Source organism: Macaca thibetana, chromosome 3, assembly GCF_024542745.1.
Source record: "Macaca thibetana thibetana isolate TM-01 chromosome 3, ASM2454274v1, whole genome shotgun sequence".
NCBI classification, from domain to species: domain Eukaryota; kingdom Metazoa; phylum Chordata; class Mammalia; order Primates; family Cercopithecidae; genus Macaca; species Macaca thibetana.
In genome coordinates, this window is record NC_065580.1 from 61,332,378 (window position 1) to 61,345,531 (window position 13,154).

At 32.4% G+C, this 13,154-nt stretch overlaps 1 protein-coding gene across 8 annotated transcripts in view; it reads right to left on the reverse strand.

The window, feature by feature from the left end:
* The window catches only part of CACNA2D1 (calcium voltage-gated channel auxiliary subunit alpha2delta 1), a 501,837-nt gene that overhangs the window by 50,792 nt on the left and 437,891 nt on the right, over positions 1-13,154 (reverse strand). For 4 of the 8 annotated variants that reach the window (XM_050782803.1, XM_050782801.1, XM_050782810.1 and 1 more), the window contains exons 16-20: positions 11,406-11,483; positions 9,468-9,542; positions 9,124-9,198; positions 5,326-5,382; positions 850-921 (exon numbers count right to left, since the gene is read on the reverse strand). In XM_050782803.1, coding sequence (XP_050638760.1) covers positions 850-921; positions 5,326-5,382; positions 9,124-9,198; positions 9,468-9,542; positions 11,406-11,483 — 357 coding nt within the window. The remainder of the gene's footprint in view (positions 1-849; positions 922-5,325; positions 5,383-9,123; positions 9,199-9,467; positions 9,543-11,405; positions 11,484-13,154) is intronic. The other 4 variants (XM_050782805.1, XM_050782809.1, XM_050782806.1 and 1 more) reach the window with 2 other exon arrangements.

The following is a 13,154-nucleotide window of genomic DNA, read 5'->3' on the forward strand; positions in this document are numbered from 1 at the left end:
CACGAGGCCACAGTCTAGGGTAATTAAAGTAAATTAAATTATATTGTTCTACAATTAAAATACACTATAACAAGTTATAAAAGAAATATGATGGCCTTTGCAAAGGAGTTAATCCATCTGGAAAAATTCTAAAAATCTGGAATCTGTAATGCAAGAGCCAAGTTCTGCTACTTATTAGCTGAAGAACTGTAGAGAAACTATTTAACTTCTCTGTACCTCAGATGTAACATCAGTATAACAGATATTATAGTGTGAAACAATAATAGCAACACCAATTTCCAAGCCTCTTGAGAATCCATGACTAACATATATCATATACTTAATGTTATTTATTATTCATTTTATTTTTCTTATTAATACTCTCATTATCATGGAAGACTCTCTCAGAGGAGGAAATAATGCAATTTTGCTTTTGAAATAAAATAGATTGCTGAGTAAAATGTATTAAGGCAAACATGGCAGCTTCTCTCACGCTACTCCTTATGTGTTTGGGTGGTTGGATTCCTTCCAAGTCTTTTTTCAATACTATAGCAACATCCTCCATCTCTATGAGTTTTACTGACGTTTACAAGATAAATTCGTATTAGAAAAGTGAAAATATGTCTACCTTTAGAAAGAGAAAGAACACTAAGGTCAAATCCAACTTAAACATTTATACTTTTTCATATGATCTTTTGGATAGGAAAACCCAGGATCTAGAAAATTTTAATGACACAGAACATTCATCTTTGTGTACACAGTATCTAACAGACAAGCTAACACATTGTAGCTGTTCAACAGATACTTGTAGAAGGAGTGCACAGCAACATCTGACCTGAGGAATTGTTCAGTCTTACTGATTCCACTCACCTCCACTTTAATATCATTCTCTAACTCTGCATCAAGGAAATCCAATGTTACTGGCTCCTGAGATTTGGGATTCTATACAGAAAACAATAATAATTAGGTACACGTAACATTATACAATGGATGCTGTGTATAAAACAATTCAATGGGTATTTATGAAATTAATTGTGCAAAAATTACTTACCTAGGATACAATAACTGTCTAAAGGTATCTTCTTTCATTCATATATATATATATATATAGCTTACATATATAAAAGCTAGAGATTGAGCTTTCAGTGCAGGCAATCTTAATTAATAACCAAGTGAAGAGAGTCTCATTTTGAGTGGTGTATTTGATACTGCATTTCTAATCACAAGCTCTTTGGGCACACTACTTTTGAAGAACCATTCACAACTTTCTTTTCATTAATTAGCATGGGAAAGGGGCAAAATATAGCCATTTGGATAACTTATTTGGCCATAAAACAATGGCAACATGTAGGCATACTTTTAAAATTTGTAAAAAAAAAAAAAAAAAGTGTATGATAAAATGTTTTAAAATTATGTTTACATTTGCCAAGTAAAACATTCTATTGGACCTGTTCTTCCTTCTGAAAGTGTATAAAGAAAAGGTGCAAGTGTGCTTCATATATTTCAATCTAAGAAATTTTATATTTTAATAATTCAAATGACATCAGAATGCGTAAGATAAACTTGTGGTTGTCATAAAGATTTTAAGATTAGCTATTATAATTAAAGTCTTACTAAGATAATAACCCCGGGTTCACTGAATACTGTTTCCTATTGCTTCTTCTTGCTGGTATATAATAATAAATAAATAACACTGGGGAATAAGATAAATTCTTATTTATCGATATCATTATATAAAATGATACTGTTAGTCTGGCAAATTTACCTCATATTTTCTCAATTGCAAAATGAAGATTCATTGAACTATTTGATAAACAAAATACAGTTAATTCCTCTATAACTTCCTAAGTAATGTAACATATCATACTAAAACTTTAAAGCTTACTAGACCAATAAAATCATAATAGGTATATGTAATTTATAATTGCAAAATTTTATAAATTGAATTTTTAATTTTTATTAAAATATTACCTAAATCTGATAACTAGATACCAGTAACAAATGTAAACTATGCTGGATTAGTGCAAAGGTCATTGAAACTTTAATAATATAAGCCTCACAGGCTCTTTCAAAAGATATTCAGATCATCACTGTTTTAAGCACTGTTTTAGGAAGAAACTGACCAAGACAGTTGCAATAAGTAAAAATGTACTAAAATTAAGCATATCTTATCAAGATGCTGAATGACATAGTATACATGGCAAATATTTACTGACAAAAATGCCTTCCTTCAAAGAGTAATTCCACCTAAAGATGAAAATTTTTTATTGCTATGGTTTTTGATAAATGAACATTCTTAAAGGCAAATTTTAAAAAACAGCCATGTCTGGCACTTTAATTGAAAAAATATTCACTGCTTAAGTACTCTATCGCTATCATCAGAAGATTCTAGAATACTGAAAATAAGTATTAAATTTTTCAAAGGTGAAAATGCTGACCAGTATTGGTAAGCTACTGATGACATCTTACTGCCTGAAAAGGAAATACTCATTTGAAATGTAGTGTATTTTAAAAGAAGAAAAAAAAAGCCAATGTTGAAAATCCTTCTAATTTCTTTGTTTAAAAAATGAAACCTAGGAAGTCCCTAACAAAAGGATACTCTAAAGTTTACAATATTATTCAGCATTGCTCATTTAATGTCCCATGAAATAAACCGTCTTCACACAAACACCGTATCAGCATTAAAATTTTAACAAACTCACTGCAAAACAAAGTCAAAATAATGAAAATAATAAAAAGTAAACAGAAATAAGAGTATTTATCTTACATGCAATGGATAATGCATAGCATGACCAGACCCAAACAGCATGCATGGAGGAGGCATTATCAGGAAGAATTGGCAATATGAAGATCATGTCCCAATCCAGCATACAAAGACACAGAGAAGAAAATGAAATCATAAAAGAAAAATCTCAATGCATAACTTGTACTTTTAAAATAGCAATCTAGCTGACCATTTTTTTAAAAGATCCATCAAGGGCATGGTGACTACAAAATTCAAAAGCATAATGTTTCAATAAGAAAGCACCAAGAGAGGCTGAAGAACTGGAAAATAGTCTCGCATACCCATTATTTTTGTTTGATATTTAAAATACCTAGTATTTCTCATTTGCAAAATGTGGATATCAATGGAAATAACTACCATACCATTTGTGGAAACGGAAGAATGCAAAGTTAACAAATTTTAAATTGAAATAATTACTAGATAGTATTACAAATGATACTTAGTTCAAAAATATCCTTCAAATTGAGGAGTCTTGTGTGGTTGCTAGTTTGCCATTTAGAGTTTTCTTAGAATGAAAACAAAAATAAAACAAACCATTTTCAGGTTGTTTATTTTTTAATTATATTGTTAAGAGTTACATGCAATATTTGAGGTTGCTGCAAAAACAAAAATTCACTAAAATGCACATGACTGCAAAAGTATAAGATAATACATAAAAAGAAACATGCAAGGATAGTAACAAAATAATTTACTATATCAAGAAAGGCATAAACATAATTTTAAACTTTATAGGAATTATAAAAGATATGAAGACTTTCATATGCAACAATATGAAATTCAGTTTGTTCTAAAATTCTAGCACTGGAAGGGAGTTAAAGCTTCTCAACTAGTTCAGTGGCTCTGCACTTTAGAACTCCATGGGGAGCTTTAAAAATTTACTATTTAGAGGCCGGGCATGGTGGCTCATGCTTGTAATCCCAGCACTTTGGCAGGCCGAGGTGGGTGGATGACGAAGTCCAGAGATTGAGACCGTCCTGGACAAGGTAATGAAACCCCGTCTCTACTAAAAATACAAAAATTAGCTGGGCATGGTGGCCAGAAGCTGTAATCCCAGCTACTTGGGAGGCTGAGGCAGGAGAATCATATGAACCCGGGAGGCAGAGGTTGCAGTAAGCTGAGATCATGCCACTGCACTCCAGCCTAGCGACACAGTGAGACCCATCTCAGAAAAAAAATTAAATAAAATAAACGAAACAAAACAAAAACGATTTAGAGGCCTGGTGCCATCACTGCCAAATTAAATCAGAATTTTCAGAGGATGAGGCAGGGAACTGACATACATATTTAATTTCCTAGGTGAATATACTGTGTAGGATGGAAACTAGTGACTAATTCAATTCTCCTGCTTTTCAGATGAAGAAATTGAAGCACTACAGGATTTAGCGGAGTGCTCAAGAACACAGTGTTGGCTATTAGAACCAAACTAGCACTCAGTTCTACTACTTCATAGCTTATCCATCTCGTCTTAATGACATATTATCTCTTCGTTTTAATGTCACCCACTTTTTTATGTATTTATTCATTTTTTTTTTTTTGAGATGGGTCTCGCTCTGTCACCCAGCCCGGAGGCAGTGGCACAATATTGGCTCACCGCAACCTCTACCTCCTGGGTCCAAGCGATTCCCTGCCTCAACTTCTCGAGTAGCTGGGACTACTGGCATGTGCCACCATGCCTAACTAATTTCTTTTGTATTTTTTTATTTTTATGTTTTAAGTAGAGACAGGGTTTCACTATGTTGGCCAGGCTGGTCTTGAACTGCTGACCTTGTGATCCGTCCTCCTCAGCTTCCCACAGTGCTGAGATTACAGGCGTGAGCCACCGCGGTCGGCCTTAATGTCACCAACTTTTTTAAAGAAATGGTAGGCTTACCTATAAAATCTTAAATAATGTTGAACATCCTTTGAAATTCTGAAATTCTCTTGCTAAGCTGTGGGAAGTATCCTTTTGTGCTGATTGTTAATAGTTTTACTGTGCATATAGAAATATTGCATACATATGATAACGGAAGTTTTGTTGCCAAAAGGAAAAGCTTTTGCAATGAGTTTGCCAGGTAATAAAATTCACTACTTATTTGCACTTTGGTACATTTTTAATTAGCTAAGGGAAATTTCTTTAATGTCTAACCCCAAATTACACTTTGTAGAAGTTTTGGCTTAAAATCTGTGGCTTATGGCAACTGTCACATAGGAATTGTATTTTATTTCCACTTAGAAGTAAATTTACAAGCAAACTGTTAGGATCACATGAATTTGACATTAATTTTATAATTTTAATAACAAATTTATTTTTAGAAGCCATCTCTTTATGATTTCTCTGATTATTAACCTGATTCCATAATTGACTTTGCAATCTTTAGTTAGCCAATACATACCCTCTACCATTATTAATAACATTTTTGCTCTGGTTTATTAAGAAATGATGCTCATCTCCATTTCATGCTCTGGAAGCTTGATGTCAGGAAAGGCAGCTTTAATTATATAAGCTTTAAACAGAAGCTTAATCTCAACTCGGATTTAGCAAATTTGAAAGCACTGTTAAATCTACCTTCATTCACCGTTACCTGGACATTGGGTCTCCTTTTTCTTAAATTAACTGTTGGTATACCTACACCAATAGGCTGAAGCAACAGAAAAATGGTAATTCATCATACTACATATCAACATAGGTAGGGGTTCTATCCTATAATCAATTTTCCTCAGATATTTCCTTGATTGGATAAAGGTCTAAATGATAGACTTAGAATTCAAAGTATTTGGTAGGTATGGAGTTCATGAGTCAATAAAATAAAAATTTAAAAATATCTTCAACGAATAAAAACTGTTACATGAATAGTCATTTTTAAGGAAAATGACTATTATTTTTCTTTTTCTAGAAAAGTACATATTTGGGAAGTGGGAAAAAAGATTGTTTGTCTCTCATTACTTTTCCATCGATTTGACCAAAAAAAGAAAAAGAAAAGTAACAATTGTTAGAATTTACACGACCCAAATATACTTTTAATGTCCATCCCTCGATTTATATGTTGAAATCCTCATTCCCAGAGATGACGGTATCCAAAGGCTTTTGGGAGGTGATTAGGTCCTGGTTGGTGGGTCCCTCCTGAATGGGATTGGTGCCCTTATAAAAGAGGCCCTAGAGAGAGACGTCTCACCCCTTCTCCTCCGTGTGAGGTTAGAGCGAGAAGATGGCTGTGAATAGGGAGGCAAACCCTCACAGAACACCAATCTCCCCAAGCCTTCATCTTGTACTTCCCAGTTTTCAGAACTGTGAGTTACTAAATTCTGTTTATAAGCCACCCAGTCTATGGTATTTTGTTATAGCAGCCTGAATGAACTAAGAAAATTATATGATATTAAAAAGTTTTAATGTTTAATATTTGTGCCTTTGTTTTCTGAAGTGATACCAAATGTTCTATCTGTGGAACTAATGGAGAATGTAACCATAACAGTGTAGATTTATTTTAAATATTAACTTCTCAAACATAGATTATGCACAATTTCCTATACAATACATATTTCTTAGAATTGAACAAAATGAGGTATCTAACTAAGTAGACCTAACCTGGTTATTTCAATGACACAAAATGGAAGAACGTTAAAATGCTTTTTGTAATAAAGCAGAATATATAATTCAACACATGTCAAAATGTGGTCATGCTGGTAAAAGTACAAGCTTAGAAAATGTTATGAGTCCTTAAAAATTAAATATGTGAAAAGTCCGTAGCTATTTTATTTAATGATATTCTGGGGGCTTTTAAAGAACACTCATTTACAAAAAAACCTTCACTGAAATATTTTTAATTAAGGTTCTCATATCAGGAGGAAAACACAGGCATTGATCAAAAAATACTTGCATAACATTAGACTTTCACCTTGTTAAATAATAATGGCTGCTATAGATAAGCATTATTTTTCTTCACTTGTATTAATGAATTTCTGATAAAATAATTAAGATTAATTTTGTTAGTATACTGTCACCATATGTTCCTTTGTATTTGCGTATTTCTAAAGCAATTATCTTATACTATGTCATCCTTTTATGAGGTCTTGTATCAATCTGTATAGCGTCCTCCTTTAGCCACAAAACGGAAATCATAATATTTACTGAGTTAATGATGAGAAATCACAAGCATATTTAATTCACAAGCATGAACTTCAGAAATGAAGAATAAACTGATATTCAGAATAATTTCTTTTTCATGGTGTTCTGAAATAGTATTTTTGGAGATGTCTTTCTGTTACATATTAATATTTGCTTTAGTAAAATCCAAATATAAAGATATGAAAAATATCAGTTGGGCTTTAATGAAGTTGCTAAAGAATTTGTTTTCTCTGTAATATTATAAATTTTAGTGAATTATTTCAAATATGAACCAAATATAGGTTAATGTCATTCAAATAGTAATATTTTCTAAACAAATATTGGTTATTAGTGGAATGTAGAAAAGAAAAAAACTTCAAATTATTACTTCTCTTTGACTATGAAAACCACCTAAACTGTTACAGCCATTAGATGGTAGATTTATACATATATATCTCTCCATCATATATGCATTATTGTCCTTATTCTTCTTTTTGTCTATGATATATTTTAGTTCCTTTGGGTGAGGGTTAAGGTTTATAATTATAAAACTAGAGATCCTTCACACCCACCCTTCATCACATTACACTTTTTTTTTTTTGAGATGGAGTTTCGCTCTTGTTGCCCAGGCTGGAGTGCAATGGAGTGGTCTCGGCTCACTGCAACCTCCGCCTCCTAGGTTCAAGAGATTCCCCTGACTCAGCCTCCTGAGTAGCTGGGATTACAGGCAAGCACTGCCACGCCCGGCTAGTTTTGTATTTTTAGTACAGACAGGGTTTCACCATGTTGGCCAGGCTGGTCTCGAACTCCTGCCCTCAGGTGATCCGCCTGCCTCGGCCTCCCAAAGTGCTGGGATTACAAGTGGGAGCCACCGCACCCAGCCCACGTTACACTTTTATTACTTTTGAATTACTTTAGTTAGGGGAATTTAATTGAAAATACACTGGATATACAAAGCCCAAACAATAATACTGCAAAATTATAAAAAAAAAATTAAGATATAAAAAGATAAGTTTTCAAGCTATAGCAAAATCATAGGATGATTAGCCAAACATAAAGTACTCTTTTAAGAGGAATTTAACAGGTTATGCTTTTAAAAAGCTGTGGTAGTTTAATAATAATATGAAAAAGTACTTACGCAACATTTATATTAAAATAACACATTTAGCATAACTAGGGTGATCAACAGCTACATGTGCTACAAGTAATTATATGATGAATTTGATATGGAAATAAGTTCCAAAGTCAGATAAATTAAAGTAGACATCAGTTATAAAATGTAATATTATTTAATGTATTAAAATAGATAATTAATGTATTACATTTAATGTAGTTTTGCATTCAGTATCAATAGTTCTCTTATGGATTTGAACAATATTTAAATGACACAACTTTGTGTGTGTGTATGTTCACACACTTGTGGTATATTCCAATATATGGCTAACATTACATATCCATGACTCGGGAGAAAGAAGTAGTATGCATAAATCTGCATGGTTTAAAGGATCTTCAATATTATCTTCAAAGTTAAGCAATAACTAAACAGATGCTTCTAAGGTTACAGTTACAAGACTTTGATTAATTTTATGTCTAAATAAATTTTGCTATTAATGCCCTGTGAAGCAGTTCATGAAGAGTGAAATGAGTTGTGCAAGATAATTTATGAAAATATCTTGAGAAAATAGGCATAAAAATTAGGATAATATGGTTCATCGATGGCATTTTCTGTCTTTCAGATTAACTTGCTGATTAATAAATATTTCCCATTTCTGAAGCCCATCTCATGAATTTTACTTATTCAATCTCTTACATCTCTTTACAGGCCTGTCCTAAAGTAAAAGGAAAACCATTCTGGGAGACGGAAAGCAGAGTTAATTACTAGAAGAGAAGGGCAATAGAAAATGTGACCTGGACATAGACGAACATTACTAATATTTATCAGGTTCAAACTCATGTCTGGAGCAATATCCTTTATTATCTTACAGCCTTAAAATCAAAGTCAGAAGTGGGATGCATGAAATTGAGGCTCAGTGGGTGATAATGACTGTCTTTGAGATAAAAATATTAGTGCAGCTAAATTGGTAACAGAAAATGAAAACTGCTTTCACTCTTTCATATATTATGATGTGTTGTCTTGTCATCTAAGAAGAGAGCCACGTTACAGACTGTACTTTGATATTTAGTGTTATATAGTAAATTTTAAAACAACAATCCTATTAAGAACATTAGTCATTAATTCTACAAAACACTAACCAGTGTAAACAAATTATATACCGACCTTTGGCTGAAGATTTGGATGTAATAAAACATAACCATTAGGATCGATTGCAAAGTAATACCCATTGGGGCACAGCTGGAAAAGAAAAAATATAAGCTTAGATATGCCCGAGTCACAATTAGAAATCTATATTCTTTTAAATACATAATGTATTAATACATTTTATAGCATGTTGAAAGATAACATGGAATCATTTTATTTTAGAGATGCTTTTAACCATGTAGTTCCTTTGCTAAGGTAACTGCCCATAATTTTTGAGAATTACCTAAGTGCTTTGTGGCCAAGCTAAATTAGTACAGAGTTCTAAACTAGAAAGGGTATCAAAAGAGCAAATTTCATCTTACTGTAAAACGTGGTGTCAGTCTTTTAATATCTTCTAAAGACACATCTACCCCCATCACACCAAGAATCAGCTGGTTCTATAATAAGAGAGCAAAAATGGCATTTTATATCAAAAACTTACATATTTTTACACAATTATCATATGCTCATATTTTGCCGGCATTATGGTTATATTCCATATTAGTTTAAATGTATATATAGAGTGAAGTATTCTTGGCGTCAATTTACAAGGATTCTCGGCTTTGTTTCCTACAACTTTATCATCATTATCATTTAACTTAGCAAAGAAAATCTAGATAATTGAGGCTAAAATATATAAAAGATAAATAAAAATGTTTGACACTTCTTGTACCCTTTTCTTCTAATATTTATTTTCACTGCTATCGTACAGTCAGCGCTTATCGCTGTGTGTCTATGTATGTGAGTTTAGACTGACTTTATGGTTTACTATAATTAAGAAGCCACAAGAATGTCCAGCTTAAATATTAGACAATATAGAATAAGAACACATTGGATTTTTGCTGCAGATAGTTCCTGCGTATGTAACTATCCTGAAAGTATGTGACCATATTGGTGATAAAATCCTAAAAACACTATTTCTAGTCGCGGCTAATAACTTCTATATACCAAGCAACAGGCATCACAGTTTTAGGTGCAAGTAGAGGAGATTTGTGGCAAACTGCCATCATGATCTTCCATGGGACATAAAGATGGAAATTGTGTTAAAATTTTGAGTCCAAAATTGTTGTTTCAAATGGAATTATATAAATTATAAAATAATAAATTTGAAATGTGCTTGCAAAAAATTAGAAAATCTAGTAATTACAAAAACATTTAAACTTTGTGGAGGTACAGATAGAGTAAGAAAGTTCTGTCAATAACTATGCTCTTTTCCATGAACCAATCCTAGTCTGAGCAAAAACTTCCCAACTGGAGCAATCTCTTAGTTCACAGTGAGATTTGTGAACACGTATGATAAAGTTAGAGAGTTACTCTTTTATGAGTTACAATATTTAGAACCTGCAGATAGTTAAGAATGGTCATGGGCCCCCAAAGAGAAATAACTGTTTCCTATGACCTCCTTATTAAAATAAGGAGTTCAACTGAGATATATAATAACTGATCAAACAATGCTTAAGTGCAACAGACTTCATGAAACCATAAACTGGAAATATTCACTCAAATCAAGTATATCACCTATATTATAAAATCAGTCTCTAGTATTAAAAAACTCTTAACTTCAAAATCTCAAATTCCTTCTGAATCAAACTAAAAAATTGTAATGCAATCCTATTTAAAATCAAAAGCATTTAACAAATAAGACATAATAAGTATAAGATACGTATTTTTTAGAACTTTTAAATAGGCATTTTACTGCACTGACCAAAAAACCAGTGCTATAAAAATTAAGCATTCTATGACATTATTCTTCTTGTACCCTAAAATAGAAAAAAATAAAGAGAAATATTAATTTAAATCAGATCCTTAAGTTACAAGATAATTTTTAAAAAGCTACTGTTTGGGAGTTGGGGAGGAATGATTTAATATACCAATGTACACCTGATACAAACATCACCATGCTTTTGGTCTTTGGATTTTTCTTTCTAAACTCCATTAATATCTCAGATGGATTCTTAAAATGTGCACACAATATTACTGTCCATTTATCATATAATTACTCCCAGAGTCTGACTCTGTGTTCTCATCAGGTCATAGTTAAGTGGAGTTAAGCTGAATCTTGGCTCTAGGGCAACAGAGAGTTTGACCTGCATTTCCTTTTTCCCAGGTGGTTATCGCATAGGCAGCTGTTGCCTTTGACCTCTGGCCTCACAAGACAGTTACACTGCATGTATTTTCTTATGGAAATATCTTATCCATGTTGAGCTTCAACGTCACAGTTTGTCATTTATTATTATTAATTTTATCAATTAACTTTTAACCTTTAAGTTTGTCTTATTTTCAAATTGGCCGGTTATGTTGAAGACCGGAAGAGTTCCAGTAATGACAAGTCCCAGTTCCTAAAAATAGATTCAGAGAGAAAGGGCAAATTAAAATTACAATTTAAGCTTTGTCAGAGTGCATTAGCCTTTGATATCTGAGACTGCATTTTATAGTTACTTTACAAAGAGCCAAAAACATTAGTAACTCATTTTGAGTATCTATTAAAATTTATTTTTAAAGTATCAATGAAAATATCTTGGAGAAAATTAGGACCTACTAGGCAGCTACTGAAGCATGAAACATTTAAAATAATACTCTAAGATAACTTTAAAAATAATCAACTTACACAACTGGTCAACAGCCTGTATGCATTTCAGTAACTCTCTGTCCTCCCCCTTTTTAATAGTGATAGTTCACCTAATATCAGGGCCTCCATAAGCAGAGTGATAATAAAATATTATTTTAAGTGATTTACTTAGCTTCCCTTTTTGTAGCCTCATGCTTAATTTTTTTATGCCCTAAGCCAAAGACTTCATGCTAAATGACAAATGTGCAGTTGAATAGCATGATAAATAAAATAAATATTCTATTGATACTGCATATCTGGGATATTCTAAGTAAGTGTTATGCTCTTCAGAAGAAGCAATAGTACTTCTAAGTAGCCCCCAAAATAAGCAGTACTTTTTGACAAGGTAAAATGATGAAGAAAAGACAACTGAAAGCATCAAATATAAAAGTCTAGTCTGAAGAGTTTAACATAATAGAAATAATGACATCCTATTAACTGGCACATAATTTAATATATTAAATGAATTCATAGAGATTAGTTGAAATAAACTGATTTTCAAGTCAGAGTTTGCTTTCGTTACTGACATCTATATCCATTATAATTTTTAGCCACTATTTCATGTCAAAACTACCTGTTTATCAAAATCACTCTTTAAAATAATTTTTAAATTGTTTGAAATTTTGAATTTGCTAAAATGAGAAAATATTATTAATCTTCTCACAAATAGTGATTCCAAATCCAAAGTTCATGAACTTGGAACAGAGTTCTGGAATCAGAACCAAGTTCATAAAGTTGGATTTGGAATCATTATTCATTAGAACATTAAAAATTTTATTAATATCAGGGAGCAAATGTTGTGGTATCAGGTTGTGGTTCATAATTGGGCACATAGGAGGCCCAAATTCAATGGGAATGATGAATGAATTATGGAGGACAGACAATAATAGAGAAGCTTCCAGCAGACCAAAATACCAAATTATTTGCAACAAATACAACTAAGGAAACAACCAAACATATTTGGGTGCATGATGATTGACATGGTTTGGTTGTGTTCCCACCCAAATCTCATCTTCAATTGTTGTTCCCATAATCCCCACGTGTTGTGGGAGGGATCCAGAAGTAATTGAATAATGGGACCGTTTCCCCCATTCTATTTTCATGATAGTAATTTCTCACGAGATCTGATGTTTTTATAAGTGGCTTCCTCCTTTGCTCAGCACTTATTCTCTCTCCTGCCGCCCCATGAAGAGGTGCCTTCCTCCATGATTTTAAGTTTCCGGAGTCCTCTCCAGCCACATGAAACTGTGAATCAATTAAACCTCTCTTTGTCAATTACTCAGTCTCGGGTATTTTTTCACAGCAGCGTGAGAACAGACTAATACAATTATATATAATATATGTATTGTATATAATACATATATATGAATAGATTAATTCATAAAACTGTATCCAAAAGGTA